This window comes from Drosophila novamexicana, unplaced genomic scaffold (assembly GCF_003285875.2).
Source record: "Drosophila novamexicana strain 15010-1031.04,08,12 unplaced genomic scaffold, DnovRS2.1 tig00000193-arrow-pilon, whole genome shotgun sequence".
NCBI lineage: Eukaryota > Metazoa > Arthropoda > Insecta > Diptera > Drosophilidae > Drosophila > Drosophila novamexicana.
In genome coordinates, this window is record NW_020824787.1 from 10,185,428 (window position 1) to 10,201,191 (window position 15,764).

The 15,764-nt window shown below is 38.0% G+C and overlaps 1 protein-coding gene across 2 annotated transcripts in view; it reads left to right on the top strand.

Annotated features, from left to right (window-relative positions):
* The window catches only part of LOC115759220 (tyrosine-protein phosphatase Lar), a 151,735-nt gene that overhangs the window by 26,626 nt on the left and 109,345 nt on the right, over positions 1-15,764 (top strand). For both annotated transcript variants that reach the window (XM_030700113.1, XM_030700114.1), the window contains exon 3: positions 8,190-8,578. In XM_030700113.1, the coding sequence (XP_030555973.1) occupies positions 8,488-8,578 (91 nt within the window). In that variant the 5' untranslated portion in view covers positions 8,190-8,487. The remainder of the gene's footprint in view (positions 1-8,189; positions 8,579-15,764) is intronic.

Consider the following 15,764-nt stretch of genomic DNA (forward strand, 5'->3'; position numbering starts at 1 on the left):
GCTCTTTGCTGTGTGTGAGTTGAGTTTCTCTTGAAAACAGTCTGCAATTTACTGCGCTCGTTGTTGAGCTTCATCGATATATTTGAGCGCAGCTCTTTTCCTTCAAGCAGCCCAAAGAGACGTTGAGACCTGTCGGTGTACTGAGTCGTGAGCGCTATTCCTGTACTCGATTCTCTTTGTAAGTCCTGCCGCTCCGCTCGAATTTGAGTTGAGTTTTGTGCCGCTTGAGCTGCAAGTCGCCTGGGTGCTCTTGAGCTACTTAAAGCTAGCCTGGCTACTGAGTTTTCTATGAATTGCTCTTAGTTGCTTTGAGTTTTCAGTTGAGCACTTACACAGCTGCTATGAACCTTGAGTACTTTATTCGACTCTTATTTAGCAGCTCTTTGAGCAACATTATTGAGAAGAATGTTTGAGTTGTAGCTTGTTTTAGTAATGCTTTGAGCTGCATTTATGAGTGAGCTTTAACTACACTGCAAATTGCATCTTTGAGTGAGCTACATATTGCTCTTTAATTACAAGATATTAACAAAATATTATATATTCTTTATATTTAGAAATAATTTATATGCTTGAAGTACATATTTTTAAAGTTATAAATTAAATTCATTTATTTATTTACTAAATTTATATATATTTCTATACTCAAAAATTGCTTCCATATTTTAAATACAATATTTAATAATAATATTAATTTAGTCAAAGTTTGAACCTTGCTTGAGTCAGTTGCAATTTGGACGGCCTAACAACTTTGCTCAAGCTGAGATACTTTCGTTCGCTCACACTTTATGTGTGCTCCACATTCTCTTTTCTTGCACTTTTGAGCCGAATTGAGCTACCTATGCGACTCCAACATCAGCATTTTCGCTGCTCTCTTTAGCTCACTTGAGTGTCGTCCTTCACTGAGTTGCTTTTTACTTTATACTTTATACTCGCGCTCTTTGCTTGGCAAGCTTTCGAGCTGGTTTCGTGGCGCTTCGTTAGCGCCTCGTTGCTCGCACGAAAAACTCACCACAGTAGCTTGCCGATTGCGTTTATTCGCTCAGGTTGCTCGTTGTGCCTCGGCTGACACATAAACACACACACACAAACACAAACCCACTCACACACGCGCACACACACCATCTGCTCGCTGCGGCTGGTGCTGAGCCTTGGCCAATCGTAAAAGTTTTGTACGTATTTAGTACAATTTCGGGATTTGGCAGGATGTAACCAGCCTGTAAGAAACTGAGCGCGCTGTGTGTGAGAAAAAAATAAAGAAATAACAATCAAATACAACAAAAAATTGCTTAAAAAATGGTTTAAAAATTTCAAATAAAATACTAAAAATATACAAAAATAAATATATTATATATAATATATAAATACTTGTGTTTTGTTGAAGAGTTTGGATTGAAAACGTCAACATCTTCGGCTTTGCCTCGGTTAATACTCGTTACACACCAAACCGCCCCAGCCCGCCTCAGCTCCCCCGTCTTTCAACGCATGCCACGCGTCGCGTCGTGTTTACCGCGTGCCGGTTAACGGTTCTTATTTGTTTGCGTTTTATTTTTTTTTTTTTAGTTTTTAGCTCAAAGTACGGCAACAGCTAATTAATGTTTGCATTGAATTTGAAGCGCTTTAAGAACTGGTAAAAAAATTAATTTAAATGTTTGTTTAAATTTATAGCAGAAAAACAGATCTTTGTGTGTGGTCTTAAAATGTCGTTTAGGCTTTAGATTATTAGGCATGGCAGAGGATTTGCTTATGCAATGCTAAAATAGAGTTAAAATTCTTATAGAAAATTGACAAAAAAAATAACGAACCCAAAAAAGTGGCTTCACAAAATGAAACGATTTTCACAGCAATTGACATGGGGCAAGGGTCGCGTCAGGGGCGTCGTGTAATGTGGGCAGGAGGGGAGGTAGGAAACTAACCCAAAATCAAAATCTGTTGTGTTTGTTTTTGTTGTTGTTGTTGTTGTCCTGTGTCATTGTCCTGCCACTGTAGCTGCTGCTGCTGTTGGTCCCGGGTAATAGTGTCGTTTCCTTTATTTGTGCCCGCATTGACTTTTATGTTACCTTCTTCGCCTTTTTTTCCACTTCTGGTGCTGCTGCTTCTTCTTGCTCGCCGACGCACACACAATTGAAAATTCAATTGATTTACAAAATGAAGTAGCTTTGCACTGAGCGTGTGTGCGTGCGGGCGTGTGTGTGTGTGTGTGTGAGCGTTTTATTTTTTATCTATTTTCATTTTGGCTTTTACGAGCGGTACAACAATTTTGAGCTGCTCTCCTCGGGCTTTTGGCTTAAAGCAAGCGTTAACAGTTTTCCAGTTTGTAGTTAGGCTAGAGGCGTGGCACAGCGTTTGACGCCCAAATTTCCTGCCTTTGTTTTGGGCAGCGCAAAACAAGCGTCACGTTTGCGGCGACTGCGACTGATGGTCACTGTTGTGCATGTGTGCGAGTGTGTGTGCGTATGTGTGTGTCTGTGGATTGCGGCCTCAATCGTTTTTGGGCGAAGAGCTGTGATTTTTTGGGCGTTTATTTTTTATTTGTTGGTTGGGCAAAGGCATTGAAATGTTTGCTCTGGACATTGTCCTCAAGTTTTGTGGGACAAGCAAGCGAAAAGGATGCGCCAGAAATTGACACAGTTAGGGTTTTTTTTGGGGTAGCTATATGGGCCTAGTAAGTGAATTTCCACGCAGTGAATCGTAAGTGTAACTATCCAATGGAAACTTGCCCGAAAAAAAGGAAGCTGGCATTTTTGATAGATGGCTTTAAGTTGAATCGACTGTCAAATGCATTTTTGGGCTGACAATTGAAATTTGTCAATCTAAACAATATAGAAGATATAATTCAGATTAAATTTTAGTAAAACTGAGTTTTATTTATGTGTCCGAATTTTTCGCCGGCCCCAAAAAGCATGCTATAAAATTGGTTGTGCAGTTCGTGCTCTGAAATTTGAAATTCAGCTCTATTTCTGCACATAAAATAAACTCGTAAAATTATTTTTATAATTTTTATTATCAGCAAGAGCTCACACACGCCAACTGACTTATCGTAAATAATGTGTATTATACTTATATTTGTCAAACTTGTGCCAAATTATAAATATTGTGCTGTGTTTTGACATTTGAACCCTTTGAATGTCATAATGCCTATTGATTAATGCAGCTCCGCAAGAGGCTTACGGCCATTTCAAAGCACGACTATTAATACACATAAGGTACACTTTTAAGCAAAAGTGGAATATCTCAAGCTCTTGAAGTTTTTTCAAGCAAGAAATAGTTAACGCAAGTTTCACACACTTCAATAATTGACGAGCTCTTAAAACGTATCCAGCGAATTAATAGAGCACGCTGCGAAATAGGCAATTTTTCTTCTCCCTTTGCGTTTGTAATATTCGATCTGACTTCAAGAAGTTTGCTTATGAATCGCATCAAAGGCAACAAATCGCACGCTCGCATAAGCCAAGCATTGGATTTGTAATCAACTCCCAGCTCATTGAGGGAGCGAAGAAATTTCAGTGGCAGGGGGGAAGGTGAAGAACATTTAGTTGCCGCATTAAAACTGCAAATGCGAGCATTTGGTCCTTTTTCATGACCTTTGACAGCTGCTGCTGCTGCTACTTTGTAGCATACTTTTGCGCTGCTTTTTATTGTGTAGCATTCAGTGTTGTCCTTTGGAGCAACTGTTGTCCTTTTTTCGTTTTTTGTTGCCACTTTTGCAGCATTCGATTGTTTGCCATAGAGATAATTTGCAGTTAAGCCAAGCAAAAGCAGCTCAGTTATGTTGTTTTACATTGTTAGTTGGTTTTAAAAGGCAAACAGCTTGCGAAAAGGACCTCGAGACTTAAGCGCCTGATGAAGTAGTTTTGCACAGTTTTACAGTTGTCAAGAGTTTCACATTTTTGATAAGATGCTTTTCGTGTTTTTTTTTTCGCATTTGTCTTAAGATTCTTAAAGCTGCATCAAAGATATACACAACATACTTAAAGCTCCTGCTCTCCGTCTTACTTCCGTCGTTCTTCAATCCCTACCTGCCCACATTCTTCATCTCATTTCGTGGCTCCCACAAGCACTTTGTTTTGCTCGTTTCGGTGTCAAGTGTTTTTATTAGACCCAACGCAGAAAAAAGAAAGAAATAAAGAAAATATGAAAAATATGTGGTAAAGAGAATATGAAAAAAATTGCAGCTACTAGAGTCGACAGCTGTGTCAACTACTTCCCCGGATCCCCGCCTACTCCTTAAGAGCTGACGCCCATTTTATCTTTATGCGCGTGTATGTGTGTTTCCTTTACCTTTATAGGAGCTGTTGCTTTTTCCTTTTATATATGTGCTCCATCAAAGCAATATTTAAATGAAGTTTTGCGACATCTCGGGCAGATTTGAATACCCTGTGAATATTGGAAATCTCTAAAAGGGTTTATAAAGGTTTATATTCGTAAAAATGTATGTAACAAAAGATGGCAAAAGACGGCAGCTCCGACAATTTTATATATATATTATTGGCCAAGTTTGTATATAAATAGTTGTACAGAGTATCTACTAGAGTATCCACTCACGGCAAGAGCACTATTACTTGTTGTATTTGCGTTTGGAATCCATTTTGGAGACACTCATAACACGCATACGACGTGTGTGACAGCTAAAGTTCTTGCTGTCAACTTGAACCATTGCTGACACTCGTTTTTCTTTGTTTTATTGTATTATATGGTAACATATCTAGCGAGCAGTTGGCTTATCAGATGTCATTAGCCTAATTGACAAAAAGTCAGCAAGTTTTCTGTGTAGTTCTTCTCTGGCTAAGTCAAGTTTATGTCAGCGTGTAAATAGTAAACGAGAAATAAATATGAGTAAGAAATTTGATAAGCAATTGGATTAGATCTTTTTGCTTTACATTTGCATAAAGCTTGAGTAAATGTAATGCATGAATACGTTATTAATTAATTAAAATTATTAGGCTTTTATGAACTACAGGAAAAAGAAGTCTAGTGAAAAACTAAGTCCAAGACTAATTTGAATAATTGAATAGTATAAGTTATACTCATTTGAGAATGATGTTTTATTAGACTTCTTTATAACGAGGCTAATCGTTTGCGATCTCAGGCTAGTAGAAATAAAGTAAATATAGTTTTGTCATTGACACAGAACCTGGAAGCAAGTGATATTTCAAGTAAAGTTGACAATTTTGCCTTGTTTCCTACACTTATAAAAAATGCATTATATTTAAACATTTCTATGGCTTAATTTCTTGGAAAGAAAATTCTATTCAGAAATCATTAAAAAAGCGTTAAAAATATAATTTAATTTGTTCTATCTAAGTACAGTGATAACTTGAAAAGTTGCAAATTGCAACTGGAGTCAACTTAGTTCTCCTGCTCCGGCTTAACATAAAGACAATAAGCACGCATGGTTACAGTAGACACCTCATAAATTATACCATACCTATCGCCAATCAATCTATTTTTATTATAAATTCCAATTTAGCAATTTCGAAGCAACGTTTTCCAGCTTAGTTGCTAGTTGTAAGTAATTCAAAATTATCGTTGATCTCTGTGGCACATGCTGAAAGCTTTAGAGAGAATATAACCTATATATTGTATATATATAAATATATATATATATGTATGTGTAGACACATATATATGTGTGAGTGCATTTGTGGCCCTTGTCTTTATCTTTCTGCGATAATGACGGGCCGTGTGGCATAAAATCCATTAAATCAACTGGCAACGCGGGCAACGGGCAGCTTGCACTTCAAGTTGGCAGCCCCTTGATACGAGTCCTTGTAGGCGGTTGATCGGCCACGCCCACGCAGCTGTTCTGCTTGCTTTTGCTGCTGTTGCTGTTGTTTTTCTTGTTGCTGTTGACGTTTGCAATTGGTGTTGAAAACTTCAGTAGTGGAAATTGGGTAACGCTCAACGAGTATGACGACGACTGCAGTCAGCATTAAGTGTAGCCCCCTCTCTCGCTTACACCCCCGCCCGCAGCCCTATTCCCTTCTCTCTGCCTTTCGCTCTCTATACCTTGCTGTCAGTAACAAAGAAAATTTTAATTTTGATGGAAAGGGCAGTGGGTTTTTTGGGGTTCGTGCCTGTGCTTACAGCAAAAGTGCCATGGCAAAAAAAAAATCCAATTATTTTAAAACTTTTGACAACTGCAACAACAATAACAACAAAAGCAACTCCAGCAGGCAACAATGCAAGGGCTATGAAAACAATAAGAAAAGCAACAACAACGCAAAAAAACGAGTTGGCAGCCATTATAACTTCACTTGAAAAGTTTAATTGATTTTTACAAGTGCATATAGAGCATAAAGCGAGATGTATATACATAGACACTCACACATATATATGTGTACATATATATGTATATATATATTCCGCCTAGGCTACAACTCTAGCTTGGCCACGCCCACGTGCGGCTACGGCCTGTTTGCTGAGTGCAGTTTACCAGTTCTTTTTTCTACCTTTTTTCATGCTACCAAGTGGGCAGGTCCGCTCGCTCCTCTGCAAGCCCATGTAAACAAAGTGGGTGCAAAAAAATAAATAATAATAAAAAACGTCAGCAAAAGAAACAGAAATCAAAAGTAACAAAGCTCGTGCAATTGCGCAGTGACTTTGTATTTACCTTTTGGTAGTGCTGCCAACCTGTCTGTCTGTCTGTCTGTCTAACCGTCCAATAGAAATTCGAGAAGTTTGCAGTTTGAGTGCCGACTTTGGAGGCATTTTAAGTTGAATTTAATTGCCAACAGTTGTGGCAATTATTTGTTGCTGTTTTTGTTGTTGTTCAGGTCGTGCACTTTGTAGAGGTATCTAATAATAGGCCTTGAATAGCCTGACGCGCCTTGTGGCATGCCACTTATGCCAGTATTTAGTCTGATTAACTTAATTGCGTGCAGCAAGAGTGCAAATTGGTTTCTCCACTTGTTCAGACCTGCAAACAATATATTTATACAATCTATATACGTTAGTTGCTAGAATATTGGAACTTTGAGAGGGCCGTGAGGCATTTTATGTAATACTTCTAAAAGTATGTACGATAGAAGTCGTGATGCCTTTCGCGGAATTGCATTGCTTTAATAGCTGGTTAAACTGTACCTTCCTCTTTTTTCGGCTGCCGACACAACCTTTCTCTTGTTCCATAGTCTACTTTAAACTTGAACTATTTCCATGGCTTTGATTTACTTATCTTCGATTTTCGCAAATATTTTAAACATGTTTTCAATTTCTTATGCATAAAATATATGTTGGGTTTTACTCAGGCAAATGTTAGCTTTGGATTAAAAAGTTCGATAGATTGAAATTTGCATAAAAACCGCAACAAAAAACCCACACACACAAAGGTCTGTTGTTTCGTATTCATTTTACATCCTTTGTCAGGGCAAGGATGCCAGTCGAATTTGCCCTCACAACATGTCACTCTCTATCTGTTTTTGCAGGCGACTTAACACAAAAGCATCAAATGACAACAGCAAAAAGAAAATATCTATAAATCAATAAAAATAAAGAAGAAAAATTAGGAGAATATAAAACTGCATATCTCTATATTGTTTAAGAGTTCATTTTTAAGTATTTAGTACAACTTTAAGCAGGTAAATTTTGTCGTATAGTAACAACAGCTTCCCTCCACATGGCAACAATATATGCTTACGATAATCCTGATGTTAAACCTGATGTCAAATGCGGAACAACGGACAACATCAACAACACCAACACCAATTGGGGTACTGTACACAACTGAACCAATCAACGCATAATGTCCACAAATATTACCACAATAATAATAACAACGATAATAATGCGTGAACAATGTGAACAACAACTACTACGACAACGATTCCAACAACAACGATGGGCGTGACACATGCGTTGAGCGCATGAATATTTTGTTTGTATTTTACTAATCAAATGCCGCCATATAATGCCAATAATGATGATGATGACATCGCATTTGCTAACATATCTTGTTATATCCGATGATTTTCGGCTTGGGCAAATGTATTTAACAAACGATTGAACAACCATTTTCTACGTGTTATCACAAACGTTCATACAACTAAATGCTATAAAAAAAACTAATACGCACACAAATCCAAACTACACACACACACACATATACACGAACCGCGTGTAAAACGCTCCTTACAACACACCACCCAACACTGCTGCACAACACTGACTGTCTCTCTCTCTCTATGGTCAAACAGCGCGTGCAGAGTCGCATTGACGTCGACAGAAACGTTTGAGAGAGAGAGAGAGAGAGCGCGTAAGGCGCGCTTCAGAGCATATCAGCAAAGAGAGTAAGTCTGATCGCACTGTAAAAGAGGAAAGAGAGAGAGAGAGAGAGCGCGCAGGCGAAAGCAATTTGCAGTATTAAGTACTAGCATATTCAAACTTGTGATTTGCACAAGCTCTCGCTTAAGTATTAGGCAGCGACATACCCCCACCACCACCATATCAGCACGATCCACTCTCTCACACACTCTTTTTGGCATTAAATAAATAATGGGTCTGCAGATGGCAGCCAGTTTTGTTGCAGTCAACTTGTTTGCAGCCCTGTTGCTTATCTGGACACCAGCGACCGTCGATGCAGTCCGTGAGTACACTAATAAATACTACTACTAAATGGCAAATATATATATAGAGTTTAAGGTATTTCCATTTGATATATTATGCTTAGATTTAAGCGCACTTTCTAATTGTTCATGCAACACGTAGCACGTTGCAGGCTTCTTAAGCTGCTGAGTCTCAGTTAATTCCAATTAAGCTTCATTTATGTCTTGACACTCGAGTTGATTAAGTTGTAGTCTGTCTGCAGTTGACTTGATTTCAGTTTATTGGGGAATTCCACTTAGTTGGGACAGCTTTAATTAGAAAAAAGCTTAAAATCAAACTAACACTAACAAAGTCCAAATCAAGAAGTTTAAAACTATGAAATATATATAAGACTATCAACGAAAATATTTAGATAGATGGATAGATTTTAAATGATTGAAAACCAAGAAATTTGAGTTCATTTAAGATGAGTTAGTATATTAAAATTATAGTAAAATAAATTTTTAAATTCTTATTGCATGGGATTCCATCTGAATCCTATTCCTATTCCTATTTCATTAACTTAACTAGCTGAAAGATTTTATTATGGTAAGAGCTTAAAAAGGTCACATTACAAAGGATTAGCAGTTCACTTTGTGTTCCCATAATTATTATTAACTAAACTATTATTATATTATAAATAAGTAATAACACAAAAAATTTATTATTGATATAGGTATCGATAACTTTGTCTTTAAACAAATAAATTTTTTAATATTAACTATTTCGGTTTTGCAAGTGAAAGTTTTAATCAAATTTTTTGTAATATAAATTCTAATTATTTTCAAATCCTTCTTATTTTATTATCTATTCCCTTGAGCGCGAAAATATTTTTTCATATTTACTTAGATTTAATTTCTGAATAATCAATTGTGATCGATAAGTGTCATCGACTTAAAAATTTCATATTGCAGTAGCAGCTCACATTTAGAGAGAATTTTCAATCGATTGTTTTTTTTGATATGCGTGGAATTTTCTGCACGTATCTAAAGCTAATATTTTATATCTCGCAGTATCTGTTACTTAATTACGACCAAATGCAGTATCTGCTTTACTAATTACCTTTGCGAAGATAATGTGCAGAAGCAGAGAGGTAAATATGCATTAATCTTAAAGTTTGCTGTAGGCATAAGCCGACTCATGTCGCGGCAATTAATGCAACGGCAATTAATCGACGATTGAAGTCAGGTTTAGCTTCTTTTCAAATATCTAACGCCATGTGCTCAATGTTCTTTTTGTTTTTTGGCTCAATCAAGCGAAAGTTGTAAATTTCAAATTGCTTTGCCAGGTCGACCCACAGCCCACCCCTTCACACACTGAGAAGAACTTGTTTTTGGAGTCATATTTCATCAGTCAGCGCGAATGGTGGTATAGGGGAGTATATGGTGTGTTGGGGCTGGGGGCTGTGGGGAGATGTGGTTCGGTTTTGGCAGAGGGTTTGTACTAGTTTTTCGGCAGCTTATGGCTTAGAGTGTAGCGAAAACTTTTGCTATATGTTAATTATGGCGCTGCATTTATTTGAGGCTTAATATAGCATGTCGTATTCATATAGTTTGCCAGTTGCCAGTTTCTCGGTTTCTCGTTGAGGTTTTAGCTTGGCAGCGATTTGCAAGCGCGACGCTGCCAGTGAGGGGCTTGGCTTGCCAGAGGGGGATAAATTCTACCTACTTCGCTGTCGCTGTCTAAGCGAAAACTTTTCAAATTATCGTAGCATCAACTTTTTGTGAGCCCTGCTCGTCACAGCGACTGGGCGTGAGAGTGAGAGAGAGAGCATGAGAATTATTGCGAGGGGAGGCTGTTCAGATTGGGCTGAAGTTGCGGCAAATTAATTAAAACTTGTTGCGAAAAAAACCAGAATGAACAAAAAAAAAACCTAAATATGTGGTTGATATTTGTGTTGCGTTGCCCACTGTGCAGCTGTGCGTGGGCGTGGGCTGTGGGGGCAGAGCCCCCCCTCCGGCTAAAGCCAGACAATTGGCCGGCGTTGAGCCGCTTTTGTGTCATAATTTCAAACAAACGACAAATTAGCCGGCAAACGTTTCCGTGTGTGAAAAGCTGTGAAGAGGGGAAATGGTTTGAAAGAAGAATGGCTGGGGGGTGGTGAAAGCGAGAGGGGGTCAAAGAACCATTTACATGCAATACACACGGCAAACAGCAAATAGTTTTGCATATGTTTTTAAACCAGCCTGCCAACCCGAGCCCGCCCCCGCCCACGGATCTTGGCCCAGTCCAGCCACTCGACAAATGTTGTTGTCTAACGGTTTGTCGCTCTGTCAACGCCCAGGGCCGCTACAAATAGATAGAGAGCGGCGAGGGGAATGGAAGGGAAGGGGAGCATGTCCTGCTGAAAAGCCGCAGCCCGCAACGAGTTGTACAAACATTTCACGCGGCAAAGTGCCGCATAAATTTCAATTTAATGGTTCATACGAGTCCAACACACACACACACACACACACACTCAAACACACGTGTATACGAAAAAAAGAGGTGCGACAAAACTGTACAAAAAACAACAACAACAAGAAAAACTCTTCTGTCCAACAGGATGTGCAACATTTGCTATTGTTGTTGCTGCTGCTGCTGCTGCTATTTCGTTTTTGTGCAATGTCCTGGCTGCTTGTTTATTAGCCCAATGCAATGAAGCAGCCGTGTGAAAGGTGAGACCAAACAACAACAGCTCTCATCCTTTTTCACACAAAATATATCTGCAACCTGTTTCTAGAAACTTGTTTTCATTCTCCCCAATTTAAGCTAACATTTTGACTCTTGCACATATTTTACTTTTCCAACTCGGGCAAAAACTGAAGGAAATAATATTTTTAGCGAGGTTTGCTTTCAACACTCAAATGCAGTTGGAAAATAAAGTGAATATATTGAAATTTTTAGCCTCGGAAAGTTCCTTTCCATTAGTCTTATAATATCCCGTTATCAACTGATTTTAATATTTAATAATAATAAAAAGTATTATTTTTACTCGTTTTGCAACATGCTCTAAGCTGCATTTATTATATATTTCCCAGAATTTTGTAACTGTAATTACTTGAATACGGAAAGATATATATGTATGTGCTTTTAGGGCGTTACGTAATTAGCGTAAAATAAGATGAAAGTATTTATTTATGCGGTCGTTTCGGTTGCTTTTTCTGTCATTTTCAATTGTCGGCGATGGCAGCAGATAAATGTTGATTTATATGACCCTGGCCTCGCAGGTCCTGCGACATTAATGTGTTGACATTTGGGACCTCTTGAATGAGCGAGAAAAATGAAAAAAAAAAAACAAAAAAAAAAACCAACAAACTAACAGCTTTTTGCTGTAGCCCATCAGAAAGAGGGACACACCAGATAGAGGGGCCCAGTTGTAATGAAAAGTAATAATATTAAATTAACAGAACTCTCAGGAATTGTAGCCGCATGGTCCGAGCCAGACATTGCTGGGGGAGGGAGAGGGTCGAAAATGGAACAGGGAATGCGGCCTGTGTTTCCACTATTATTTTCTGGCTAGGCCCGTCGCAGTAACATCTTATTTATGGTCTCGTTTCTCGTAAAAATTTGTTATTTAGATTTATGGCGCTTTGCTCTTTGTTGTTGCCACATTTATTTATCTCGCTTTTATTTTCTTCTCGTTTGTGCTGTTTGTTGATGCCACTGAAATTTTAGAGCCACTTTGCTTGGTCACTTTGCCACAAACGGGCGAGAAAAAAAAGTGTGATAAATGCCAAAACATTATTATTGTTGAGCATTCGGAGGGGGGGCGCAGTTAAGAGCGTGTTCAAGTACTTCTTATATGGGCATGTTTGTTGATCTAATGATATGATGACATTAATAAAACGCATTCGCATTTGCGTGTCTCATTTGCCTCAACTGTCCGAGGCATGAGGCAATGGCTTGGCGTGGTCTTCAGGGGCTGCCATTGAATCCTGCTGAAAAGTTGAGCACTCACCAACGAAAGCGCAGCTCAATTCCAATAGATGGAATATAATGTAAGCCAACTGTTATATAGATCGCTTGACATTTTAGTCTGCGAATGTTTCAATTACCAATTTGTGCGTATACGCTTACGTATATTAACTGCAATTTCCTCTGTATAGTAAACATATTCCACTTTCCTTCCGTTCCAATGCACACCTTGTATTATTTTATGTTAAACATAATTTTACAAATATACGTTCAGAGTTAAATATTATATACTACAAAGTAACATTTTATCGGAACACTCAAGCACACACTTCATCAGCTGGTCAGCTTTGAGCTTTGTGCTTTAAAAATGTTCATCTTAGATTTGCTTCGAGGATGAATCAGTTCATTTAAATTGTTGAAACCCTTTTTTTTCTTTAATCATTAAAATACCCAACTGAAATCTCCTGGCTTCAAGTCGCACTTATCTGGCTCAAATGCCACCGCAGACAGAATGACATTATGCAAATCTTTGCTGCTTCACTTTTAAGTGCCACAAATTGTGGCAACGCATTGTGCAGCACATTTGGTTTTTTTTTTTTATGCATACCACTTGCTGCCAGTTTAATTAGAAAAAATGTTAATTTAATGCTTCGCTGGTTCGCCGGGCTTTCTCTTCAATTGAGTTTCCTTGGCAGCCAGATGAGTGTGTTTGACTCAGTCTCTACTCTGTGTGTGTGTGTTTGCCACTTTTGTCTATTTGTTTGTTTCCATCTAACCGAGCTGACGCCCAAAAAGTATGCCACATTCAGTCACACTCACACACACACACACACTCACACATACAACACACCACACACTGAGCCGAACACACATTTTGCTGGGCAGCGCCATATGTCCGTGTCATATTTTGCTTGTAGCGAACAAATTTCGGCAATGGCCCAAGAAAAAAAGTACTAAAAAAATGTTTATGAAAGTGAATGAACTACAGAAATACCCTGCAATTTAACATATTGGTTTCTGTGGTAGCATGACATGGTGCAAAAAGCTGGACTTGCAAAATTCTGTAACTAAATGAACTTCAAATGTGAGATTAAAAGCTCAAAAGTCTTTCTTTCAATAATGCAGTAGCTATTGTTTGTTGGTGTGTGTTTTCAAGAATGGATCTGATCTAAGACTAAGAGTTTTGTTTTTTATATACCGAGCGAATGGTCTGGTAAGGGGAGGAAATATGCTAACATGTGTTAGTTAATGAACCAGTTCAAACTCACAATAGTTCCATTTAAAATGAATAATATTGAAATATTCGAACCTCAGCTTTCGTAGGCAAAAAAAAAAATAAAATAAAATAAAATTGATAACCAAATAAACCACTTAGTTTAATTAAATATCCAAGGTAATTTTCTTAAGGTTGAGTAATCGGGTTATGTCCAAATTGTGATTTTTCCTATATAGTTCTGATTTTGGTTTCCTTATTTCGGTTCATCAAATGGTTGCCCTTTTGCAACAACCTTTTACAGAGTAAAAAGGGAAATCCTCGCGCAGTTTTCATTTAAAAAGCGAAAAGTTTGCGCGCGCTTGCTTCGCGTGTGTGTGAGTGCTAAATGATTCATGACTCACATATGTGTGTGTGTCCGTGTGTATGTGTGTGTATGTGTTTGAGTGTGTGTTGTGCCGTGGGCAAAAAGTGCTTAACTCGTAATTTTTCGAGCGGTACGTGCAAATAAGGCCACTGAGGCCGCACCGGCCGCCGTTTAGCGTACAGCTTGCCCTCTCCACCCCTCCCCTCCCCCCACTTGAGGCAACAATTTTGAGTGCATTTTATTGTACTAGTTTGTAGGTTGTTCACGTTGCTGTTGTTGTTGCTGCAGTTGCTGGTCTGCACATGAATATTGCAGCTGATGAGCAGCCCCTCAGCAGTAGCAGCTGCCGCCTATGCCCCTTCGGCCCGGGCAAGGGTCAAAAGTTTTAATTAATGTTTATGGCTGCACTGCGGCGACTCGGAAGCCCCTTTAAGTACAATTTATTTATTTTTGTTAGCATCCAGCGTTATGGCTAAGACAGCTCCCCGAAACGGCCGACTGGCTGCTCCTCACAAGATGCCGCCTAAAAGCAGACAACGCATTTTTTAATTAATTTGTTTGGCCCTTTTACCACAAATTCGTAATTTTTGTTGTTGTTGTTGTTATTTTGTTAAGGTTCAGAGGTCGGGCGGGGGCTTATATTAATCAATTAAGGTGCGCAGGCAGCAATAAGTACATGAAATTTTAATTGCATTCCCTTACGAAGTACCCAGACAAAAATTTCCTTTCTGTAGACGTGTGCGTGACAATAAATTTCATTTATTTCCGTTTCTCGACAAGGTTACGGGGTGCGGCTACTATGTTTTTTTTTTGTTTTTCTTTTTTTCGGGAACTTAGCCAATTGTTATGGAGTTTTGTACATAATTCTCTTTTCAGTTTTATGGATTTTCGTTTTTTTTATTGTTAAAAGGTATAAGTAACTAGCTTTTTGGAAACTATGAATTGAATGTTGAGGCCAATTTCACTAAAATATAACTATAAAATATAATAAATAATTAAGTAATTAATTATTGTTTATTATATTAATATATGATAACATTAAATTATTCTTTGAATTTAGCATATGACATAGTTTTTCAATTTTGTTTTCTGAGTAAATTCCAATTTAAAGAGTCGGTTAAAAAATTGAATCAATTTGACGATAGACGAACATCGAGGCCTCTACAGTAAATAATATACTTTGCATCAAGAATAAAATGTGTAATAAAAATATAAAAGCTTACTAAATGAATCTGGAATAGAAACAACATATTACTTGAAGTAGGTAAAGCTTTGCACACGTAGCTAATTTTTCATATTAAACGCTCATTATTCCCAACTGGTTAACAGGCAATTGCGTGCTGCGGGCTTGCCGTCTGAAATTCTATTACATAGAATATAAACTTTACGGCGTCTAGATTTGTATATTAGTTGTGCCTTTTTTATGTATAACACATAAATCGTTACTTCACTCTTTTCCAGAGTAATTTGCTAGAAACTCGATGCCCAATAAAGCTCAGCTCAAAATATGAACTCTTTAAACTCCTTTTGTTTTCATCACGCCATATGCCATATCTCACATATGCCATCATCATATACCATATGCTTATTTCCAAAATTTTCAAAGCCCAGCAGAACTACCTCTCTCTCCTTCTGTCCCTTTCATTCTCTCACTCTCTCTTATAGTAGGGGCTGCTTTTCATGATGCGTGTGTGTTCATTTTTTCTCGTG